Here is a 26204-nt window from a genome sequence, read left to right as displayed (position 1 = left end):
AGGTCGCAGATTCAAAATTAAGATGCCAGCTGTGGGTAGCAAAGACAACAAAAGGAAAACTATTTCGGAATTTTATACAATAGTCTTGTGTGTATTCAGATCCTTGTTTAAATGTAACAAATCTTACCTTTCCTACCTAGCCATGAAAGAACTGGAAAGTCTCTATTCTCTGAATTGGTCCAGCTAAAGAGGAAACAAAACAAGGTGCTCAGCTGCTTTCATTCTAGTAAAAATCTAATTTAATTAGAGCAATTTCAGATCACAATTCTGACAGCTGTGTTTATCACACTTTCTTCAAAGGATAGAAATTAGCATTGACTGACATTAGCATCAAAGCTTATTTATTCACCCGCCCACATCCTAGCAGCCTTTCTGAGTTTGTCTGTTTGTTTAGCACTTTAATAACACCACAGTAAATAAGATTTCATTTCAGAGAGTGTGTGTTTTTTGTCAAAGCATTTAGTACAGGCTTGTTGGAATGCTTTGGCAGAGCCCCTCGTAGCAGGTTTGATGAAAGAGCACTGGGTGTTCTCCAGAAAAAGCATTTTAAATGGTTAACAAGGACATAGCCTGGGACCCAGCTTTGCTTTTTCTTTATTTTTTGTAAACGACTAGAAAATATCTGTCTTTCAGCAGCAGACAGAGACAACCTGTCAATCCTTAAGCTGCAGAAGACTGCCCAAGTCTGCCAAAAGCTTGGATGGGGTGGAAATGGAGCCTCCTGTGAATATGACCCAGACAGAAATTGCTGACCACAGGCCTCTTCTGTTATGCTTTGCCTCCTTATGAAATCAGGAGAAAGACAAGCACAGCTCTTCAAGCAAAGGGGCAGTGTGGGCATTTTCTGCCTTGCAGTGAAACACCAGAACTAATGAGGGAAATAGCTGTTCCTTTCCCAAGGTTTATCATGTACAGTCAGGGGAAACAGTAGTTTCTCCTAGACAGTGCTAGCAGTCTTAGCTGAAACAAAAAAATCAGAGCCCTCACTGAAAGATATCATTCAGAACACGAACAAGGAACAGCGTACCTGTGAAAGTTCTCTCTCCAGTGAATAAGATTCTAAAGAGAAGTCAAATTAAAAAAATAAAATAAAAACAAAACAAAGAAAACACAGAGAGTAACTAATGGAAATAAATTCCACTGCTTTGACCACAGAATAATTTTCTCAAATCCTGGAACTTAATATGCAACAGAATTATCATAAAACAACAGTTCTGTGTGGAAATAATTTCAGTTTTGGTATTTCATCCAGCAGTGCAGACAGGCCTGTGGAGTGTGCTATCTTAGCTGGGGCACTTATTGAGTCTGACCACTGGTTTATACAGCAGGAGCTGAAAAGTGACAAATTCAACTCTCCAATTCTGAAATTAGGGGAAAGTAGGAATGCAAAGGAAATGAGACACTCAGCAGCTGTTTGGCAAGAGACAGAGATGAAAAATTCACAACTTTCAATCACTCACAGTACATATTATGCAGAAAAAGACTGAGCTTTTAGTTTTGCTTTGGAGGTTGTGTCATTTCCAATCTTTCCTGTGAGACTCAAGCATGGCTTATGGGGGCAATTTGCATGTGGATGAATGAAATGTCTGCTTTCAGTGATTGTATTTCTGTCTTGGTTTTCCCTAGCTGAGAGAGAAAACAGCTTTGGGGAGGATATGTTACCCTTCTAAATATCCCCATGCTGTAAACCATTACAGTCAGACTGACTAAAAAAAAAAAGAGGAGAAAGGTAAGGGAGGCAACAGTGTTAACACTGATTTGTATTTTCAGCTGACAGCCTAGCGGCTGGAAAATTTTGTTTATTCTGTTTAGCTAGCTAGAAACCACACAGGGTCATGTAAACCCAAATTTTGGGCATGCTTTTTCTCAACTACCATGAAAATGTCAGGCAAAAGCATAATTTAAATATCCATTCAAAACATGTCCAGAAAACTTGTCTTGCTAGTACTTTACACAATCCAGTGGTCCCCCTCCCTTTCTTCAGGCATACCAGCAAACAAAAATGTCTAACCAAGAGTTTAGGACAATATGAAGTATCTCATAGGAGATTACTGCAGCAGCATATTAACTAGGATAAAAGTATTGTTATTTTATAAGATTAGTTGATCTATAAAGAAAACCTACCTTCTTTATGAATACTTACCAACACTTTAATCTGCAACAAAAATGTGGAACCTGGAGTGCAAGAATTAAGAAAATCACTGTTATTAATGTTCAACTACTTGCTTTGCTGAATATAGGTAAATTTTACACATTTCCAGTTAGCCAAAGTTATTTTTGTTTCCACTTGGTTACTTTGATGAGTGATAAAAAAAAATCTGCATTTGGCTAGGATGAAAGAAGAATTCACTCCTAGCCTATTAAGTTACTTTAATCAGAGATATATTGGAACAGCAACAATCAGTGTTTAGTTGTTGAGACACTTTTTGGGTCACATTCTGAAACTTCATTAATATTTGCAAAAGCACATTGTGAGAAACCCATTGTATTATTTATTGATTTTCAACACTGTACCCCAAGATGTCCTTTGTCACTCAAAAAAGTCCATGTCATTTTTCTCAGAGCTTTCTCCAGTATCTCCATGTTCCTGAAGATAAACCAGTAAAACATTTACTAGATAAAAGGCAACTAATGTAGTTGACTTCTGTTAGGAACACTTAAAAAATTATAATTGTCCTGTGCTTCCACTTACCTTGCATTGAGATGCCATCACATAAGGCTGATTTATGGCTGTAGCTTACAATGGTGAATAGTGACAAGATGTTTGCAGTATCATAAGCCACAAAACACTATTAAAATAAATCTTGAAAAGCAACAGCGTGGAAACACCATCAGCAAATCTACTGTTTCATTTTAGAAATGAACTAGTTTTGCTTTAGCAGCAAAGAGCTGCAAGAAGTTGTATTAGAGCAGGGAGGGTGAGCTGCAGTTACCTCTGGCTCATATTTCAAGAGTCCCAACTCCTGTGCTATCCTTTTCCTCTCAAGTTACTCCCTCCACTAAGCAAGCCTGCTGTTAAATAGGTTTATGTTCAAAGGTTCAAATTTAGGTCTTGATAAAGAGAAATAAGAATAGAATTCGATGGAGAAGAATCAAACTCAAGGGAAAGATCTCAGAATATGCTCCCAGAGCTGAGGTCCTGTTCTAAAATTCAGTTTTATCACACCTAGAACTTGGAAAACTACACTACCAGTTTTAGATGCTGCTTTTCCAAAACAGACTTTCACTTTAAAGCACAAACTGGCACAAGCTTACACTTCAGTCTTTCAGGGAAGTTGTATTGCACTGAAATTGCAAGAGCCCATGTGTGATTCTTCTCTAAAGTTAAAGTGGTTAACTAGAACTTCAAATACAGAGTCAGACAGTTTCAAGTTTCAGCTTTGGGGCTCCTTCATTGATAGGAAATGAAAACTGAATTTAAAATTACGAAGTCTGTAATCTGTTACCTTCACATTAAAAAAATATAATCCTATCTTTTCTGTAGAATTTTATTGCTACAAAAACTCCACCACACATTCCATGAATCCTTGGTTACAAAATTTCTCCCAGCTGATCATTCACGAGGTGTTTCCTCAAGAGGTCCTGGGACTTACCTTGGATCAGCTGAATACCCTGTACAGCACCATTGTTGCAGCCATCAGTAACCAGTCTAGCAGCATAACAAAGCAGGGCAGGTTGTTTTCTTACTGGCAGGAATAAGTAAAGGGTAATTGGAGTTGCCTTACATTATCCCAACAGCAAATACCACTAATAGAACCAGGAGTGTTGCAACAGAACCACACACTTTAGGGACTTTCAGAGAACTGGTGACAGGAAAAAGGTTTAGAGGTGAAAAAGGTTTTGTGAAGAGTTTTGTGTCATCTACATTCGCAAAGGGTCTTTGTAGTAGATAAAGTTAATCCTGTACATTGTCATGAAGTTAGTGACCCATCAAAAAACCCTCACCTAACTCTTGGATCAGGCTGAATTTGGGATATTGCCTATTGCAAAGATACACATAAAGGCTCAACTATTTTTTATTTCATGTGGAAGAGGTTGCCTGACATAAGATCATCAAAGCTGCTGGGTTGGTTGTTTTTCCCCTGGAGATAATGGCTTTGTAGTATGTAAGGACCCTTAAGTGCTCTTCTCTGCACAGCCAGTGTGGTTGTCCTCTTTAGCTTTCTCCCCACACCATGTCCAGTTTTCTTGCCATGGCTGGTGCTGAGGAATAGCACCCCTGCCTCTTGCTGGGCACCATCCTGCTGGGGAATCCTGTGGCTTTGTGTCCTTCTCCTAACACAGATTTGGACAGGTGCCTGTGACTGCAGAGTGTCCAGAAGCCCCAGGAAGGCTTCATTTGCAATGCAAGGTTAGAACACACAGTTAAGTTTAACTTAACATTCCAGTATTGTTCATGGAAAGTGGAAACGAGGAGAATAGACAAACATTTATTTATGGCAATCTTGTATCTCACAGGGTGATAGATTTTCATGGCTATACTGAGATTACTTTCCTACAGCCACATTGATTTCCACAGAATAATTTCTTATTTGTATTCCTGTAATCAGGCCAGGAAGAATCAAATGTTCCATTTAAACTTTTTTTTTTGTTTTTTTCATTCAGTGGTAAATTTTTCATGCTCTTCTAGATCTGAGTTCTGGAATAACTGTAAATGAGTAAAATGAAATTGTGAGGGAAGAGAAAAGAAAAAGATCTGCTTTATTTATACCAACTCATTTGCACTAAAATCAGTCATGTCTGAGGCTGGTTTTTGCAGCATGCAGGGGGAGCTTTTTCAGGCCAGGTCCCTCAGCAGTTCTGTGCATACCCAGCACTGGGTTCAAAACTTTTCATTGGCATTTGAGAGTCTGTTAAATTTATCACATTTTATTAGTATTTATTTATTAACAATTTGCAAGATCAGTTGTTCCTGCACTCTAACTATGCATTATTTACCTTATTCAAAATAAGAAAAGCTGGACACATGAAATCCTAGGGAAGGTTTCCTCCTATAGCTCCATTTAAAACTGCAGCCCCAGTGCAGGATTCAATATAATGAACTATTTTTCCTTGAAACCTGCCTGCACATATATCCCAACTCTGTGTGGCAGTGAGGAGCAGTCTGAAGATTATTGCTGTAGCTGTGGAATATCAATACCTCCATGGCCACAAATGCAATTTCTATTTGTTTCTTAAGGCACCTAAACCCACTTAATTATTATTTCTGTTGTGGTTATCCCCAGATGATATTAAAAACAGGCAAAGTGCATCTGTTGGGTAGAAAGAGCCAAGTCTGTATAAATTGTAAATCAGAACTCCCCACAACTGAACAAGCATAGGGGCACACAATTATTTCTATCTCGGAATTCCTGAAGTGAGTAGATGCCCTTGGTTACCTCCACAGGCTGTGCTGCCCATGTGCACTTGGGTCAGGATGTTCTCTGAGCTGATGGAGGGGAAAAGGTGAAACGGTGAAACCCAGTGGCAGTCCTCGGTGGCTCATTTCAGACATGTCACTCAGTAACTCTGTCATATTTACCTGAAACTCTCTCCAGAAAGTGTTTTCTTACCAAGATTTTTTCTTTCAGCAGGAGAGGGAAGATATTGTGGAAGCTGCAGGGAGATTTTTTATCTGCCTTGCCAGTAGGAAGGCTTTTCCATTAATAGTTACAGCATGGAGGTTTTTAAAGATGTGTTGCCAGAAGCAAATGGTTTGAATTTTAATGTGTGGCTTTGAGTTCAATATTTTCCCCTTTCTCTGTTCATTAATTTCCTCTTATATTCCCAAGGATCTACCATGTATTACAGTACTTTTCACAGGAATTCATGTAATCTGATTTTAAGCTTTATTTAGATTCTTTTTCTGGTCAATTCATTAATACTTAAAACTTCCTGCTGTTTGAAATACAGGAGCAAGAAAGTCCTTAGTCAGGCTGACTAAACCTAGTGATACATGGCTCAAATTTAACAAACCTGTCAAGAATTACTTGATCTTTCTTGATCCACCCTTGATTAGAATCATCCTGTTCTGATTTTTCTGCAAGTGCTTTCTGCCACACTGGTCTAACTGTGAAGTTTGCACAAACTTCATACCATACCTAACATACTGATTTTTGTCTACCTGTGTGATAGCCATGGTTTCTGCTGTTTTCATCTACAAAAGCTGCATCTGGGCAGGCAAAAGCTCCTTTGTGGGTATTGTAAAATGTACCCTTTGGAAAAAGCTGGTGAGCTGATATATGCAGTGTAGTCTGAATTGTATTGATAGAGTTTATATCATTTGAACAAAAGAAAATAGCTAATTTTACAAACCATCAAAGGTTTTAAATCCTGATGATAATCCTGTCAGACACCACCACTAAATATTAAAAGGACAAAAAATAGCAAAGTGCCAGCTTTGTTGCTTGAGTAGTTAATCCATCCTTAAAGTAAGTTAATCAATCATATTAAAATTTAAAAAAAAAGGAAAGAAAGAACTTTAACTTCCTAAGGAATTAAGTGGTCACAATTCAAACTGTCCCAAACCAGAGATACAGACTCAACTATGAACTACAGAAACAAGAAGAAAGCTTTAATTTTGAGCATAAAACCAAGTTAACCTGTGAAGTTGTACCAAACACAGTTCTGTACCATTCAGCTTGCAATATGATCTGCCACTTTGCAAAGAATAAAACCTGTAGCCTCTTTTAATTGATCTAAGACTGACCAGATTTAGCTAATATATTATTCACTTTAAATAATCCACCATGGGTGGCAGGTTTTGATAGAATAGTTAGTGTATGCAACAGCCATACAGAGATCTGAATTTGGAAAGACCCAAGTCTTGGAGATACATCACTTGTATCCTTTTGCCAGTTTGTCAAACCAAACAAGACAAAAATGGCAAAATTCCGTGTTTTATCCCACAAATTCACAACTTGGTGACCGAGCTCTCCAGACAAGAGGTTCACATCAACCTGACTTGTGTCATATTAAATATGGTTATGAGAAGACTCACTTGGTGGTCTTTGTAAATACCACAGTTCCTGTATTTGTGACCATCTCCATTTTTAATACTGATGTTTTCCTGGGTGGAGATTTCTTGTCATACTTGTGATTTTTTCTAAACATCCACAGCTAAAGCTCCTGTTTCCTGCTGCAGTCCTGATCTGCAGATGCTGCTTGTGTCCCATCATTCAGCTGTTGTGTGCACAGGGCAATGCTGTTATGGTTTTACAGAGGACTGTCATGATTTATGCCTGCTTGGCAGCTCAGCACCACATAGCCACTCACTCACTTCCTAGCCCTGGGGGAGAGAATTGGATAGGTAAAACACTGGTGGGTTGAGACAAAAGCAGTTTAACTAAATTAAAACAAAACAAAACCCAGAAACAAATAAATAAAAAAACCAAAACAACACAAGGAAAGGGGAGAAAAAGAAGTCCAAATCCAAGAAAAACAACAAACTGATGCCCAGCCAGTTTCTGAGCCAAGGGAGCCCCTGCCAGCCTACATCCCCGTGGTTTGATTGCTGAGCATGGCATCACATGCTGTGGGAAATCCCTCTGGTCCCTGGGGATCAGTGCCCCCACAGCCTCCAGTGCACCCCCAGCCCACTGAGGCATGCAGGCAGAGGAGAGAAGCCCTTGGTTCACATTTCCAGCTGCCCAAGACCTCACTGCCCACCTCACAGCCTTTTCCCCACAGCCATGACCAGGCAGCTGATGGACACAGCTTTGGCCAGCAGTGGCTCTGTCTTGGGGCTGCCAGGAACGGGCTCTGGCCAGCATGAGGGCAGCAGCTGCTGCTCACAGAAGCTCCAGCCTTCCCACTTGCAATCCTTGCCATAGAAACCCAGGCCACAAGCCCAGAGAAACCCCACAGAGACGTACACAGCATCTTCTTCCCAAAGGGCAGATGCCCTGGAGGGGCTGCCAGTCCCTGGGACAGAGCAGCTGCTGGGACACAGGGCAAGAATTGTCTGTGTTTGTCAGTGCTCCTGCTTCATGGCTTTCACATGTCCTCGGTGGAGGGATAGCTGCTTTCCTGTTCACAGGCTCCTGGATGCGCCCTGTCAGTAATTACAGAGATGTTCCACATAAAATGATGTAGAAGGTGTAACTTGTGACACATTTTCCCATTTTAAAGCTGCGGTGCTGTTCCTGGGTGCGCACTGTCTGTGCTGGGCAGCTGAGTGGAAAAACTGCAGGAAAACACGAGCTCTGCTGCCCCTTGGTGGCCATCACTCCAGCAGGGTCCTGTGGGAATTTTTTATCCATTCGAGAGGGCTCTGCTGCTGCTGTTATGCAGTTTTTGACAGTGTTTGGGGAGAAGGTATTGACTAAACTGCGCTGACAGAAACTGGGGAAGCACAGCCAGCAGACAAGAGGGTCCAAGTGTCACAAGGACAAGGTTCTTGACCTTCAGATTTGAGAGCAACTCAACAAAGCAAGGGCAGCATTATATCCAGGGTCCTCTACATGGACATTGCAAACAAATCCTTTTTTGGGAAACCCTGACAGGAAGACTGGAGGCATGAAACAAAATTATTAAAGACCACCACATGGCTCGGAGAGACAGATGGGACTCCTACAACAGCAGCAGATGCATGTCTGGTTCAGATGGGAAGACTGAGCCTGCTGTGCTAGTGAGGCATCATCCAGAGTATCAGAGAAGTTATTCCCAAATAACCCCCTTCACACAGTGTATACAATATCCCACAATGTCACAGACCTTGGCACGTACTGAGATTTTGTACAGCTGTAAAAATTCTGCCTAATTACTTTCTTTTTTCTAAACAGGAATTTGGGAAGCCCATCTTCTCTCTTCGTGCCCCAGGACTTGACATGCTTCACTGTAGCTACTACTTCCATAGGCACCCAATTCAAGGATCTTAGTTATTTAAGTCCTCCTTTAAACAAGGATTAAGGATTCCCTATAATAATAAAGTTGCATTAAATTGCAGAAAGTAACATTCAAAACAGAGTCTCTTTCTTGCTACTGTATGTAAAATTGTAAATAATGAAATAGCACATAATACTTGAAGATTGTTTATTTTAAATGGTATTCTGAAATTTGTGGCTATATACAAATTTTCAATTATGAAGCTTAAGATTGCATGGTGACGGTCTTCACAAAGTAAGGCTGCTCGGTCAGTGATCTCAGAGCTGATTCCATTGCAGTGGGATTACCCAGAGTACAGGATGGCTTCTGGAAGCTTGTAATCCATGAAGGCACCAACACCAAAAGAGGGAGGCCTTCCTACATAAAAAGCTAATCAAGGGTCCCCTGGGTTGCCATGGGACCTTTGCTGAATTTGAGAACATCACCAGCAGGGAAAGGTCTGAGTCAAGCCAAGGGTCACTGTGGAAAAGCCTTTACACTGTACTCACAGCCTGGAGACAGGTACACACTGCAGGGGCTTTTCCATGCCAGTCTTACTCACTGTGCTTTATCCCTCCCTCAGCTGGGCCAGTGACAGGGATAAAACACAGAAAAAGGAAAAAAATGCAGCTTATGCTACTATGGTAATTTAAGCGTGATCTTTAGAGACAAACTTTTTAGGGATAATTAATAGGCATGAACACGATTTATGTTAATGCTGAAACTTCAGTTTAGATAACAGACACAAGGATGGATAAAATGTTTCACCCTGCAGCCAACAGACAGAAAGTCTTCACCTCTTGGAATTCCCATGGAAAACAGATGAGCTACTGCCTCCTCTCACATTCCCCAGTACTAAAGGCAGAGATATGCTTCATGAGTTTGTTTTACACACAGACAATTAAAAATACATTTTAGTAATGTTTCCCATTAAAACCTTATCCATAGCACAGTACTGAAATCAGTGCAACAAAATGACAGGAAAGAGTATTTACAAGCATATGGTATTGTACCAAATTTGCATGACAAGAAAATTCTAAAGTGCAAAGTTGTCTCTATTCTACACAGACACAGAGATCCATTTTCCTGCTTGTTGTACAAATGACCACCATTGTTACAGACACACCATGGATCCATGCTGAACATCCAAGTGACCAAACACCATCCCTAGGCTGACAGGCAAAACTCCTCTACCAAATCCAGTGGGAGGCAGACATCTGCATCCAGGGGGCAGGTTTAGTCCCTCAGATGTAGGTGTGTCACATGCTGGATGGAGAGTAACTACTGAAAACTCAGGAACACGAAACATGGAGGAGGTTAATTTAAATACATGGAGAAAGTGTATTTAAATACACGGAGGAAGGTATTTACATAGAAATCCTACAAAGAGCTTAATGGTTTGGTTTACAGTAGATTAAAGACAATCACTGCTTTTCTTAAAGCACAAAACAGAGGGCCCAGCACTCTGTATTTTATTCAGCTGCAGTTCTGTCCTGCTTCAGATGGGGCACGAATTTTTAAAGACTATTTACACCAACAAGATTTGCAGGCTTAGCCATGAGAGCCTCTAAAAACAGAGAGAGGCCACAAAAACAGGCTCTTGCAGCATTAGAATATTAAAAAGTCACTATTCAAAATACCTCACTCTTAAAAATTACTAAAGGGAGCTTTAAGAGAAGGAACATGGCTGCTGGGTTTCCAGAGTCACTGAAACTCCCAGATCATTCACCCATATTCTTAAGCATATTGGACAGTTAATCTATATCCTATTTACAGTAATTCCTGCTCCTACCCAACAAAACCAGAAGAGAAAGCTACTCATTGCCTCACAGCTCTCTCTACTTTGCAAACTAAACAGTCTCCAGCTTCTTATTTTTTGGCAAAACCATCCGATGTTTGCCACAGGATTTCAGCTACAAGTAAACAAAGTTTGTCTTGAAAAGCAACACATGTTAAGTGAATTAATTTGTTCCATTATTCTATTTTTAAACTACTACATCATATTTACTGAAACAGCTATGGCATAAGAGGTTACACAGCTAGGCTTAAGTAATGTCACCATCTGACACAATTCACTTGGTTATGCCCCAAACTATTTACAGTGAACTTGATTCAGACAAACCACTTGGTTTGAGAAAGCGTCCAAAGAATTCCAAGTCCATAAAATAATCTTTCCTACCAAGATGTTTGGGAACAACTTAGTCATGATTTGTTAATTTGATTTTAAGATATTTCTCTACAGGAACCCACCCATGGGTAAAAGCTGCCTTGGAAATGAATCCCAGGACCTACATGTGCATTAGCAAATGAGGGTAAGTCTGTGCCACAGTTTGTAGCAGATGGAAGGGAAATTGAGGGGAGGAGGGAAAACAATATCTAGTCTGCACAGCAAGAAAATGAATTCAGTTGAGATGTGTACATATTGACAAAGAATTCTGAAAAATAATGAGTAGCTAAAAAAAATTGTGATTATGAAACTAAGTTAACTGTGTCTTGACCCTTAAAGGGGGCATGCTGAACATGCGTTGATGACTACAGCTGGAATACATTTTTAGAATTAAAATCCATATAAGAAAACTAACTCCACACTCTACTCTGGCAAAACCTAAGCTGGTCTTTTAACAATGCAAGAAGTCGAATGAGTCAGCTGATCAAGTTAGGAAAAGATTTGAGTAACTCTTCATGAAACATGCTCCAGGTCCCCGTGCAGCACCAGAAAAAATGGAGCCATTTCAGGCATGTATTCTTCTTGATACTCATTATCCTCTAGGCCCCTGCAGGACAGAAACTTCTTCCAAAGAAATTCAGCTCAATTTACACTTAGTTTTATGTGCAGAACTGACAGGAAGAAAAATCCATCATGGGAAGCAAGGAGATCTGCATTTGATCAACCCACAACAGCCAGCATTAAATGTCTCTTTGCCTTTTGCATCAACAAATTTTGTACTTTGGTCCAGTATCTCAGGAAGAATCTTGAGTTCCCTATTAACCTCCTTGGCAGCTTTTGTTCCACAGGCCTTCAAGGAGTTACACACCTGCTGTCTAAGCTCAGTGACTCCAAGCCCTGTTAAGGATTTTAGAAGCACTGAATTACAGCAAGTGGAAGGTGAACAAAGAGTACAAAGTGAGGAATGTGTTTACAGTTTACATCACAGTAAATGCATTTGCCATCATGTTTGCTGGAAGGGTGAACATTGTCAGGCTGCTCAGTTTCTTTCTTAGGTCAAGAGAAGTGCAGCAACTGGTACCCAGGGATTACACGGCTCTCACTTCAACACATGCATCATATGCCTTTGCATTTGCAGCAAATCAGAAAGATGTTTTTGTTGTCAAGGGCGTTTTGCAGTGCTCAGCACTAAAGAATGCTGTCACATTTTCCACAGCAGGCAGAAATGGAAGCAGCAAGTTCGACAAAATCCTTTCTTTCTCAGCCTTGACTGGGCTTGGCTTCTGGCAAGTTTTCTTCAGAAAGAGCTGATTTCAGTGCAATATTGCAAAAGCTGAGGAGCAGCACTGTTTACACAGGGCATAAAGGAAATCTAGAGCTTGGCTTCCCAGCTGTACCATCAGCTCTTCAGCTTGTCTTACCTCCCTGCTCTCCTGACAGCTTTTTACCGGCACCACCCAGATGGAAACACGGCAACTTACTTTCAAATCCATTTCCATAGCATGACAGCTTCAGGAATTCCAGTGCCAGGAGATTAGAACTGTCTGCAGCCTTCAAATCTAACAAAGCTTTGAAGATTCAAAAACTCTGAACATATGACATAGGGATGCTTTGCTTTTAAGCACTTCCATATTGCTTGCTGCATCACTTTCAGATACACTTTGATATGAAAGGACTTGGATTAAAGGACAGAAAAAGCTAAGGTAGCTTACTACAAATTCTGATATAAACCCCCTAATCTACAGAGGAAAGAAGAGAGACCAATAGTTTTAGAACATAAATTGTGCTCCTGTTATGCAGAACTTGAGGTTTCCCAAGTTCTCTGCAAGTCCTGTGAAATACCATAGGACTGTTACAATCCAAACCCAGATTTTCTTCCCTCACTACAATTAGGTGAATTTGAACACAACAGGGTGCTAAGCCTGAATGACAAAACTTGAATAAATATAACTTTTCATGCTAACTTCTGTTTGCAGAATTGGACATGATATAGCATATAAGGTAATGGAAAAACTCTTAAGCATTACAATCATGATACTTCCTTTGCTATTTGTGGGTAAAACTAAACCCACAAAAAGAAACTCCCTAGAGGCACAATAGGAACATTAAAGCCCACTCATTCTATGATATCCCACTGAAACAAAAAATAAGTCAGATATAAATAACCCCCTAGAAATCCACCACATTCTTAAGCAAGATAGACACATATTAACAAAGGTAAATTAAATTAGTCTTCAAAATGAAAAGAGGACAATCAAAAAAAGGAGATTAGAACTAAAGCCCCAGAGTCCTATGAATAGAGTTTCAAAGTGAATTCAAAGCACTTATGGCATTTAAGAAATCTGGCATCCACTGTCTTTTTGAGGCTTTATATCTGGTTCCTTCAGAGGTTTTACTTCTTCATCTGGTTTTGGTTTAGCCTGCAAAGAAGAAGGAAAAAAAAAACCCAACTAAATACCACAAGTACAAACCACTGTGTCTGCACAGTATTTATGCACAGCTAACTTTACATGTTATAATCTAATAGACCCTTCTCTTTTCAAGGCTGAAAACTTTGAGTAAGCCCCAAGCAAGAGGGAAAAGACAACTATTCACTGTTTCAGCATCTTTCAATTAATCCTTTTCTAAAAAATTATCTTTCTCTAGCATGCTGTAATGTTACAGGACTTAGTAAAACATGAGCTGATTTTCCAGATGCTGGCAGTTTGGCAGAGGTTAATTGACTTGCTCCTGGCACAATAGAAGGATGAGCTTAGATTGTAGCCTTGTGTCTGCTTCCTACACTGAGCTGGGGAATATTATGGAAGAGTCAAAATAACTCTGTATGATACACAGAATAAAGCCAGAGGGAAAGAACAGCACATGGGATTATCTTACAGTGTCCTCCTTTGGCCTCTTGGTGAGATCAAATGCTGCAACGGTTTCAGGAGTCCAGTGTGCGTTCAAAGCAGGAAACTCAAAAGGAACAGGCTCTACTAAGCCATAGTTTGCTTTCAATTCCAGCTGGGGAGCCTCTGCTGGCACCTTCTGGAAATAGCTGGAACAGAATACAGAAAGGTATTTAAAATACAATGCACCATGTTTGCAATTCTAAACAAAACAATCCAGGTTTTCACAGGGGCAAGTGCTGCTGCTTTCTTCCATTTCATTAAGGAATTGCCTAACATGCATTCTGCCAGCAAGGTTCATAAGAACAAAAGCAACTCCTTCCTAGTAGTGTTGTTTGTTCCCTAATTGTGTGGTGGGTTTTCTCCTACTTAATAACCATTATTTCCAGTACTTCAATGAGAAGAGCATCTTTTGTCCACAAAAACCCTTCAAAATGTAAATGAGGATTTAAAGTACTTTCCAAAGATGAAGAGGATAGTTCTTTTCCTAAACAGTCCTAATGTACCTCAGTGGACAACAGCAACATAGCAGCCCTCAAAGACTGGCTACAGGGCAAAGCCTGACTCGGGGTGTCCCTCAGCCCTTGGCAGGCCAGCAGGAGCTCACACACTGGCACCTCTGCCTCACTTCCTGTGCTGCACACAGCTCGCCCAAAACTGCCACTGCTTTCTAGAGGGACACAGATGTATTGAAACCTCCAGTATGATGTTGTTGTAACCTCTGACAATGGGTATTTGAACCAAAGCAGAGCAGAGCATTTCTCTTCCTATAAGCAGTTCACTTTGATGTACTTGGCCATCCTTTCCATTTAGTCAGTTCCCCTATTATGCAGGTCTTTAAATATCATAAAAATCAAAATAACAAACCTATTATGGAACACTAAATTGTAATAGGAGGGAAGGGGAAAAATAAATGAGCAAAACAGACAAACTAATCTTGATTATTTTCAACTGAAATAAAAACTTGGTATTTCCAAACTCTTTTTGGAAGGACATTAATGAACAGAAAGCCCTATTCACAACTATACTTGGACTAGTAAAGCTCCTAGCACCCTAAGCATGATCTTCATTGAAGGCAGCACCGTGTTTTGACTTCCCTGTTTGCAATGCAGAATCATCTACTGGTCTTCTCCTTTTCCCCCTCTGTCCTCTTTTCCCTACTAGATCCCAGGAGACAGGAAGAGAGCATTAGAACACAGCAACTTCAGCAGACTTTGTCCTGTGCAGAAGAAAAAGTAACCAGGTGGCTGAGGAATGAGGGAAGAAATCCGCTCAGCCTCTCCAGATGTCAGTCCAGCCCACCCTGCTGAACTGGCACAGGACACAGAGTGGGACAGCACAGACCCACTGCAAATCTGCCAAGAGAAAATTATAGAGTTGCAAATTTCATGCAGAGTGCTGTACCAACCATGAATTACTTACATAAATCCATTCTCTCTCTGACATTTTTCTAAGGTGTTCTTAATCAAACTTCCTAATTTCCTAAAGAAAAGATGTCCAGAAGGTTTGGCAGTAGTCCCAGGCCCTTTGGTTTCTCCATATTCTTTGCACAATGCTTCAGCCTTGGCAAAAACTTTGCAAGAAATAAAGGAAACAAAAATTATTTACATGACCCTCTTAAATCATGGTTCTCCTCTACAATGCTTCAGTCTTAGAAGACACCTGAATCCAGTCAGGCCTCTTTCTTCTTAGAAGCAAAACCAAACCAGCTGAAAGACAGCCAAGATCTACTGCATCCAACAAGTGACTAGGAACAGGAAAAGAAAAAGATAGTTTTTTGGGTGGAAAAGCATTCTTATGTGGGGGGCAAAATGCACCAATAAGCCCAAGAACTGTGCCACATGGTAGGGAAAAACAGAGGGTACGAAGGTGTCCACACACAGCTGATGCCCCAAACCAAACAACAATATCTGATATGGAGTGGGAGAAGAAGCACTGTTCTCTGAACAGCAGAGCAGTATTTGTTTTACTCCAAGAAATCCAACTTGGGTTGTTCTTAATACATTTTTTTATTTATTTTTAAAACTAATATAAAAGTTTCCACTCTGAAGATTTGCACATTTTTATACATAGCAGTAAAGTTATGCAGTGCAGGCCAGGGGTAGAAATAGCTTTGAAGAGAGAAGACTGGGCAGAAGACCTTGACCTACTACAAACATGCCTGAATATACCTTTCAAACGAATAGAAAAGAAGTAAGTTACTGAAACTGTTTAAAAATAAACAAGCATGGTCTAGATTTACAATTTAACCTCCAAAGCAGAAATGGCTGCACTACTCAAACATATAGACCAGAAAACAGGATGACCAGATCATTGGTTTTTACATTGTATATTGCAGGCAGATCAAAGCCAGTCTAAGAAGTGAAGATGAAAATTTTCTGCAGAAATGTTATGAAAGACAGTTCGGTAAGACAAAAATAAAAATACACTATCTCTTTTCAAAGGTGTGCTGGATTTCCATCAGGTGACAGATTATGGGAGAGTAAATTAACACAATACAGCACAACAGAACAGGCATGACATCATCAGACCCTGTACTCCACTCTCAACCACACTTACATTTTTCTGATTCCTGCAGAGATCTGATTGCTTCCCCACATTTATCACTTGCCAGCAAAGTCTGGCCATGGTAACAGTATGCCTGATGGGAGAGGACAAAATCATTACCAACATCACTGGGCACTTCCTGCACCAATCCCCTTCTCCTGCTCCCTACAGCAGCTGCAGGTCTTTGAAGCTGCCATTCCCTGCAGGTAGCTGACAGCTGGAGAATGCAAGTCAAAGCAGCAATCACTGAGCCATTAATGCAGCTCAACTCGAACACCGTGAACCAGAATCACGAACACTTGGTTTGAACTGAGCTGCCTCAGCTCTAGCCAAGAGTAACTGAGCTGCACAAAGCTGTTTGACCTGAAGCACTGGCACACAGGCCAGCCCAACTCTCACTGGAGCAGTGTGCAGCATCAAGCCCCAGCACAGAGAAACAATGAACCCCAGGCAAGTTTACACAGCTAAGATTGAAAACTAAAACTACCTGAGCTACTCAAAAAAATCCCTCTGCGACAAACAGCACTGAATCTGGAAGAGATGAGGTGTTCAGCTGTCTGAGATATTTTGTCATAGTCCAAATAACTTTTCCACCCCCAAAAAGTCTCATTCCTTCACACCTGTGCTTGGAGGTGGTATTGTATTCCAGTGGGAACTGAATTGCCTATGATCTATTACCAGGAGCTGAGTTTAATTAGTAAATACAACAGGTGAAGGAACAATCCCACCAACTAATGGCCACCCTACCCCACTTCCTTTAGTGTCTGTTCTCACAGTACAAATCTATCTAAATCTACCACTGCCCAGATCACTCAAATTTAAAAACAGGAGAAGTACCACAACTCTGACCCTCCCTCACCTCTCAAACCTGCTAATAAGACAAGCAGATTTTAGCTACAGGTTCAGCCTAAGAGAAAGACAATTATGTGAACTGCTTAGCTTGAGCTTTGGTACAGGATAAAAAGACAAATTACAGGCTGTGACAGACTACGAGACACAGCAAATTGAGCAGCTGAGGATCTCAAGGGCACTGCAGTACTTGCTAGGAGATCCATCAGGCAAAGAGGGACAGCTCTTGGAATAGTACCTTTTGGTACTTGATGCAGTTTCTTTCAGGGCCTTCATAAAGATGGTCAGCTCTGAACTGTGCCTAGGATCAGACTGTGATGCAGGTAACAGAGAGCATCATTATGCTCAACATGAATGGCTTCAGTTAAAGATCTGTGATCACAACAAATCCACACTGCTGCAATTTCATCTGGCCCCACAAAAGCAGTTCAAATGTCACTGACACTGCACAATTCCTCTTCATAGTATGCAAAGAAAGCCAAGGCAATACTTAGCCCCCATTCCCTATGCAGCCCTTGGCAGACAGACAAGAAGCTGTGACTGCTGCCACCCAAAGTACTTACGTAGGCCATATAGAAACAGCTCTTCAAGTTTAAGTACTTCCTCCATTTACCTGCATAGGTTGGATCCAAACTGGATAATGTTTGATCTGTAAACACATATGTAAGCTATTCTTAAGACATTTCCAAAAAGAAAAATCCCAAACACATTAAAATACCAGAATTGTTAAACTTAGCAATAGATCCCACCCTAAAGTATCCAGAAACAAGGAACAAAAATTCCTCCTGCAAAAGCACAGAAAAACCATGAGAAAACCCCCAAAAATATGCAGCTATCATGCAATTGTCCCTAGAATCCCTGAAACTGCTGCCCACTAAGTGTGGATGGCTATTTCTTTAAGTATGTTTAGGCAGCATTTCAAAGCTTGTTCCTAGTTTAAGTTCCAGTAGTGACTCCCATACTTCTGCACTTCTCTCTCTTGCTTCAGTAGTCCCAGAGATCATTTTACTCTTCTGGAAGGTGGCACATAATGAATCCACTCCACTCTCCATGCTCTGCATCATGATCTGCTGCCCAAAGGCAGCTAGAACACACTCCACTGACATCAGGCCATTTGTCTGCTGCTAGTCTGTCTTCCTTCACTAATATTTTCTACCATCAGCTACACAACAAGATATCCACAAAACCAAAAAGGCTTATCAAAATACATGCTGATAACTGAAGGCTTAAATGTGCTAAATAGAAGTTAAATACACACTCCATATCCACCAAGAACAGCATTAATATTGCAATTTATGGGTGGGTGAAGTATACCTGTTTAGCAAGAGTGCATAAACCAAGTCACTAAGGACACAAAACAAGACACTCACCAGCTTTTTGGTAGAAGTTGGCTGTTTCATAAGCAAGAGCAGCTATTAGGCCTGGATTGTGTTTTAGCTCAATAGCCCGAGCAATTGTCACTGAAAAATAGTTCCACACCATGGTTTAAGTTTAATTGAAATGTCCCATCACATCAAATCAGCAGAGGCATTTAGGGTTTTAAAACCCCTGCATGAACAGAAAATAGATGTGCAGTCAAGCAAACAGCAGAATAAAGACAGATTGTTTCTTGGATAGAATGGTTCAAATTTAATGGAAAAACTGAAGGAACATTAGCCTTAAGATTAGCTAATAAACTGAAGCTGCACATATTTTAAAGTAAAGGAACTGGGAATTTCTGTTAGGCAAGCATGGTGGTGAAAGGGTTGCATGAAAGGGAAGAGTAAGAAAAAAGAGTAATGCCACACACAAGTTCTTCCAAAGTGAAAGATATCCATATTACAATTTTAATATCAGACTGATTTTTGCATTTTCCATCTATAATTGCAATGTAATTTTCTTTAAAAGCAATTTGTCCCACTATGTCACAGTACTTCAGGAGATTAAAAAACCCATGGCCTTGCTGCCAAACAGAATTCACGAGACAGCAGTGAGCCACAGTGTCATTTCCCACACCCAACCAATGTCTATTTGAAGATACCTTCTTGAGCTTCAGCTTGACACTGTATCATGTAGGAGTCTGTGAGTCGAGCTTCTAAATCTCTTCCCTTTTCCACAGGTGTAATCAATTTTGGAATGTGACTTTCCTAAATACAGAGCAAGTCTCAGAGTTAGTGTAGGCCTAATACCAGTGCAAAACAAGTGCCTCATTCCTAAATGGATGGGACATACTGAGTGAGGGTCCCAAGACAGCACCGTAGACATGATATGAGCAGACAGACAAACCACACTTCCAGCACCACTGGGAATGAGTTGCAGGGATTGAGTGGCACCACAACATATTAACACCCTTCTGTTTCCTGCATCATTCAGGTGCTCTCAGGTATGTATGTGTAGCAAAGGCCTCTCTAAGACAAAAAGTCAAGTATTTGGAGACACCTCGAAGAACAGACAGCAAAGAAAGTCCTTCTACCTTCAGGTGTTTAAAAATCCCAGCTGCTATCTTCAGGCTGCGGTGAACATCTTTTGCTTCATCTTCTGTTATACTGAGAAAATAGAATGAATTGGTAAAATTATAGTTAGAAAGGTACTCTAAGTGTCATTTAGTGCCACCTCCTGCTTTGGGGCACCACATTTGGCAACAGCAAATCAGGTCAGTTATGGCTTTGTTTAGATGAATCTTAAATCCTTCAAGAATCAAGAGCCCACTAATTCCCTAAGTGACCTGTCCCACGGATGTGCAACCCTCAGAGTAAAGGAGTTTCTTACAGTGTCCAATCATGAAATAATCATATAGAACTCACTTGAAAAAAATGAAATATAAGATCCTGTGATGACTCAAGTAAAAGGCAACCTCAGTGTTAGAAGCCAAGGATTTAGAAGCCTGCAGGGCTAAACATCAGCAGAGCTGTGATTTTAAGAAACTCAGTTTTGTACCTGGATATTTAGAGGGGGACTGATGAAGGGTTTATTGACAACTGACACTTTCTCTGTATCAGTCATATGGTACTACTGCACTCGGTTCAGAGGTAAGAAGGGACTGAAGTGCTTGTGTGTAAAGACCAACTCCCTCCTGGAACTCTGTCTGAGCTGGACATTTCCTATAGCAGGCAACCCCCAGAAGCTGCTAAATCTTCGGTGGAATATTGCTGCAGCAGAATTGTTAAGAAAAGAAAACCACTTACTCTTCTTTTCCAGCGAGTCTTGATGCATATTTTGTGTACCATAGAGCTACATTAAATCCCATGGAAATCAGTTCAAACACTGCATCCTGCTGGGCACTAAAGACAGACAGACAAAAACCCCCAAAAAACTTAATGCATTCAGTTTTGTTCTCACATCTCTCTCTTCTGATAGTTAACATAGCAAAAATTAACATTTCTCTTCATAAAGCATTTTTCATTTCAGATGTAAACAGTTTCCAATTCCGAACCTCCTACTTGCTGAACTGCCTAAGAGAGATTCCAATTTTTTTACTTATTTCCTTTAAGAACTCAGGATCTCCCACATTCAGATGCCCACCCTTCCCTTTTGGGAACTTTTATTTTAAAACTGTAACTTGAGATTTGTTTAGCTTTGGGTGTGGCTGACATTTTTCCATCTCTTTTTTTTTTTTTTTTAATTGCACATTTTGTGGAAAGCCTTGCCCTGGAATGTCCACTTTAAAGTTGTACCGCTAAATTAATAAGTCAGAGTCTGTTATAACTCTCTCAAATGAATGTTATTGCAATTATTTATGTAACTGCAGACAAACAACACGTACAAATAGCAGGCAATTTCAAAAGCTAAAAACAGAGTCTTTGAAAAGACTGAACTTGCAGTCACAAGCTCAGTTTAGCTTAGGAACTAGCAAACCTTTTAAAAAGAAAGATGTGGGAGTGGGAAGACTAATGCTGGCACAAGTACAAGTGTGTATGACCGTGAGAAAATTAGAAGAAAGTCCTTATCAACAGATTTTCTTCCATGGGGAATTAAAGCTTTGTGGAGGTCAAGCACTTCTAGCTAAAGCTTGACAAATTTGTAGGCATGATTATACAACAAAATTACCTCCAACAGCAAGAGACAAGTGAATAATTCAGAACGTAACAGATCTGTATTCCTCCTGGAAACACAAGATTTGTTTGTTTGAATCTAGAGGACATGTACGCGGAGCTTGAGAGGACAAGAACAAAATCAGATCTTCAGCAACACTGGGACCTCCAAACACACAGAAGTTCCTGGTCAGACAATAGTGCCAAATTAAGTTTTAAACTGCAGTGAGCTTTGTTACCATGCTCAACTCACTAATACCCTCAAGGCTCTTCTTTGTACTGCTCTAGCCAACTACAGGTTCAGTTTATAGATCAACTGAGACCAAATGGATCCTTCTAACATTACTGTGCATTCTCACAGGTGCAGGTGTGTACAGAGCAGCAGAGAGCAGCTGCATACCCCACACCCAGAAAAGCACACGCACCTCGGGACTTGTCCTTGTAACGTGTCTGTCCACTTGAAATTCTGAATGTATCTCAACTTGCACTCTTGGGAAGTGTTATCCAGTGAAAGGATAAAACCTATGGAATAATAAAATGGGCAATCTCAAAGTAGGAAACAGAAATAAGTAATGAAGGAGATGGACCAACATAAATACAGATATAGATAAAGGAATTTTTCTTGCTGAACCCCTCAAAACCCCATGTTACCTCCTGAGGTTTTTATTCCTCAGTATCTTGAGAACAAAATGTGGAAAAAAACAACTGGCTACTGCAGGAAACTGCTTGCCCAGCATATTACCAACTAAATTCTGAGAATCTTGACTGCTCAAGAAAAACCTAACAGATGTCTGCATGTCCCATATAGTGACAAGCTGGGAGGGGGACTGGCCCAGGTACAGGATGGCTGAGGTTGTTCAAGACGAGTGAGTGGCTGTCTCTGCCACCATAGGGGCAACCAGGAAATTCCAGGAAAAGCTGCATGGTCAACAGGGAGAGGGAAAAGGGCTTCTAAGCATGGGCTCACCTAGTCATCACCTATCTCCAGGAATACAGGAAACTGGTTCTTTATGTCCAGTAGCCCAGAAAACAGCAGTTAGTGGGATGAAGCTCATGCTATGGGATGTTCAAATCCTAGCATATGCAGAGCCAGGAATTTTTTTGGGAGGCTAAAGAAGGGCCTTGGTCTGATAACGTCTTAAAGACTATCATGAGCTTGCCATAGCAGCTACTGGGGCTACACCTGTCAGTGTGTCACATGTTTATAAAATCAGAAAATACTTGTTCCTTTCGCATGCAGAAGACTTTAGTGCCCAAGCATGATATTTTCCTGAAGAAACTCTCCAAATCTTGGCTGTTGCAACAGGGATTCTTATCTGACCTTTAGATGCGACATTAGCTTACACTCTCCCAGGAGCTCACTAAACCAACATTTACTTCCCACAGACTGAAAGATCCCACTTTCCATGAATCAGTTGATTCCTGAAAACTCAGTTCTAAGAAACCTGGCCGAGCACCTGACTGCTAAAAGACAGTTTCCCAAATACTGGCAGAAGGAAGGTTTCAAAGGAATGTGTCAGCACAGATGAACCATCTACTGAAAATGCAGATACCATGCTAATGAGCACCTACATACATACACACACCTAAGCAGCAGGAGAAGGCCAATCTGCAACAAGTTTATGGTGTAGTATTAGACAAACCAGCATTTTACACTGAATAGTAAATGACATCAACTAATTAATAGACTCAATTTATACTTAGGGAGCAACTCACCACCACCTAAAAGACAAATGTTTTCTCCTCCAACAGGAAGCAAAACGAGGTTAAAGGCAGGAGGGCAGGGCTGCCAGCACTTGGTACTGGCAGGGTCACAAAAGGACACTGAAACTTGGAGAAGAGGCCTGGTGAGCAGCTAGCACTGGTATCAAGCACAGAACCCATGAAGATACTCTCCTTCCTGAGGAGTGCAAAGCTTCTTTACAGGAGATCAGCACAATTAACAATTCTGAGAAGTGCCATTAAAATTGAACTGATACTTCTCTTGATGAATCAGCAGTACTGCTAATAAATCTCCTTACCTTGCAGGAGTGAGAAGTACAAGTCAGCTGCATTCTTCATCATTTCTGGATTACAACTCGAGTCTGTAAACAGCTCCAACAGCCGTGTTCGGGATAACCGCAAGTCACTAAATAAGAGGAGAAAAAAACATAAGAAAAGAAAAACATAAGAAATCTTATTAAAAAAATGTAGTAATACAGAAAAATCTTCCCTTCTCCTCTGGATACATATGACTGGACACACAGCAGTGGATAATCAGTACTCAATCTATTGTTCTTGCACTAACTAAAATAACCGTGCCTTTACCTACCAAGACGTTGGGTGCACAGAGAGGAAAGGGAAGTAACAAGCAGGAACATCCTTCAATACTAGAATGGGATGAAGAGATAAGACTAGCTCTGCAAAATAGGCTTCATTATGGAAATTAAGCAATCTTTTGCAGAGGAATGCACAGTCATCAGAAAGACAATGAAGTGTTTAGTCTTTTGCTTCTGCATTGTTGTAATTGGCCTTGCTGTGCACTCAGAGACTAGAAAACTGGAGAATTCATCCTCTGTAAGCAAATGGTCAGTGCTAGCAGTGTCTTACTGCCTCCCTGCCTACACATCTCCAGTCATCTTCAGCTCAAAACTGAAGAGCAACCATTACATTTAAGGATATCCCCCAAACAGTAAGAGGCAGAGTGAAGCCAGTCCCGAGTACACTTACTTGCAAACCTTTGTTGCAGCTGGAGTGGTGGCTACCCCATAATAATTAAACGAAACGGGAGCTGTAGCCTTCAGAGGGTTGCGATGGAACCAGTGGGTCATTTTCTTCCTGTAATGTTGTTTATGCCAAACCTGCAGAGTGGAAAGGAAAGAACAGCTCCAGGAACAGGTACAACTGAGGTGCTGCACATGCCCTGCTCCTCTGCTCACAAAAAGATATTCCAAATGTAAACAAGTAGGCAGGAAATTAATTTGAAATTAATTTTTTTTCCCATTTGAAATGCCAAGCTTCCATATGCCTTGTACTCATCATCCATGTGCTTTGTGTGAGAACTGCACTCTCTTGAAATACAAATGCTTTCTGAGGCAACTATTTTAAGTTAGGCAAAAAGCTACCACCTACTTTGCTCTATGTGAGCACACACATTGCTAGGAAAAAACCCTCCACATTTGTTACCTCGCGCATAAGGCCAAACATATCTGTAAATTACATTAGAAATATCTCAGAATTACAGGATCAGTTGGGTTGGAAAAGACCCTGAGATTACTGAGCCCAACCTTTGTGAGAACACAACCATGTCAACTAACCATGGCACTGAGTGACATGTCCAGCCTTTCCTTAAACAACTCCAGGGATGGAGGTGGGTGACTCCACCACCTCCCTGGGCAACCCATCCCAATGTTTAACAACCCCTTCTGTGAAGAAATTCTTCCTAATGCAAAACCTGAACCTCCCCTGGCACAGCCTGAGGCCACTTCCTCTCATCCCGTCACTTGATACCTGGAAGAAGAGGCTGATCCCCAACTTGCCACAACCTCCTTTCAGGGAGTGATAAGGTCACTCCTGAGCCTCCTTCCTCTTTTCCAGGCTAAATCTCAATTCACTGAGATCATTATACTGTGTCTGGTCCATCTGTGAGTAGCTTGTATTTGGGAGCCTTTAGTATAAACAAAGCCTGACTGAAAACATGGATTTAGTTATACACATATCAGGTATCAGACCTGGAAGGTTAAGAGAGCAGAGATAAACCCGATTCTCTTTTCTTTTGCTTCAATTTCAGCAGCCAAATATAACACAAGTTTTGCAACAGCAGTGCTGGGTAACAGAACATAATGGGCACATCCTGAACATGGGAGGGCCCTACTGGATAAAAGCTCACCATGAGGACAGAGAAACTGAGAAGCAAGTTGTGTGCTCCGCATCCTCAAAGGCTTTCCAGACCCAGGGGACAAAGCCCCGAGCCCTGTGTGCCCTCGGAGCTGTCCCTGCTCTGAGCAGGACGCGGGACCGGAGACCCCACAGCACCTCCATCATCCCGTGGTCCTTTTGGAATCCCTTCAGTTCATCCCTACAAACACTCTGCAGCTTTGCTGAAACAAACAAAACCAGAACAGGCCCAAGCAGCTCAGCCAGCACTGATTCCCCGGCACGGCCCAGACCCTTCTGACCGAGCAGGGGGCTCGTTCATCGCATCGGCAGCTATCGCGCCGTGCTTACCGGCACTTCCCGGGGCTTGTCCGTCCGGCCAGCGGCTGTGGCGCCCCGCTACCGTCCCCGCGGTGCCCGGCCCAGCCCGGGCCCGGCGCGGCTCCCGAGGCCGCGGGACCCCGGCCCGGCCGCTCCCGGCGCTGCGTCACGGGCCCGCGGCCGCAGGCAGCGCCGGCCGCCGGCACCGCCCCATCGCGGCCGATCGCACCGACCCCGCCGCTCGCCGCCCTCCCCGCCGGAGCCCCCGGGCCGCCGCCAACAACAGCCCCGCGGCTGCCGGGCGGCCCCCGGCACAGCGTCCCACCGGGGCCCACGGCGCTCCCGCGGGAAGGACCCCCGGACGCCAGCAGCACCGGCGGGAGGGGGACGCCAGCAAAGGAGCGGCGGCACCGACCCTCCCGGGGGGCTGCAGCCCACGGTGCTGCGGGGGGGGATGCCGGGGCTTACCTGGGGGCGGGCCTGCGGCGGCGGCACGGCCGAGAGCGGAGGGAGGAGCGGAGCGGGGCGGAGGGAGGAGCGGGGCGGTGCCGGCCGGGCGCACATGACCGGCGCCATGGCGGGTACCGGGGCGGAAGGGGCGCTCTCGCCTCGGTAGCGATGGCGCGGGCGGGCGCGGCCGGCGCCGCCTCCCCGGCTGGGCGGTGCGGACGGGCGGGAAGCGCCGCCGCGCTCGGGTGTCCCGGGGCCGGGCGGGGCGGTGCC

The 26204-nt window shown here is 42.1% G+C and overlaps 1 protein-coding gene across 2 annotated transcripts; it reads right to left on the bottom strand.

Moving 5' to 3' along the window:
- Window positions 1-8995: 8995 nt before the first annotated feature.
- Window positions 8996-26144, bottom strand: BROX (BRO1 domain and CAAX motif containing). Of its 2 annotated transcripts, none has more exons than XM_030269173.4 (13): window positions 25950-26144; window positions 24015-24145; window positions 23327-23433; window positions 21731-21827; window positions 20460-20555; window positions 19748-19820; window positions 19316-19421; window positions 18666-18755; window positions 17859-17944; window positions 16459-16540; window positions 15322-15472; window positions 13889-14048; window positions 8996-13431 (listed from the first exon to the last, which is right to left on the bottom strand). In XM_030269173.4, exons 1-13 carry the CDS (start codon window positions 26055-26057, stop codon window positions 13345-13347), a joined length of 1374 nt encoding a protein of 457 aa, XP_030125033.3. In that variant the 5' UTR covers window positions 26058-26144; the 3' UTR covers window positions 8996-13344. The 2 variants fall into 2 exon arrangements, with proteins under 2 accessions (XP_030125033.3, XP_002188892.2); XM_002188856.7 differs by lacking the exon at window positions 25950-26144 and adding an exon at window positions 25512-25641 and having other exon boundaries at window positions 13212-13431.
- Between the last annotated feature and the right edge of the window lie 60 nt (window positions 26145-26204).

Source organism: Taeniopygia guttata, chromosome 3 (assembly GCF_048771995.1).
Source record: "Taeniopygia guttata chromosome 3, bTaeGut7.mat, whole genome shotgun sequence".
Classification (NCBI taxonomy): domain Eukaryota; kingdom Metazoa; phylum Chordata; class Aves; order Passeriformes; family Estrildidae; genus Taeniopygia; species Taeniopygia guttata.
Note: the sequence above shows the minus strand (reverse complement) of the source record. Positions and strands in the feature narration are given on the sequence as shown.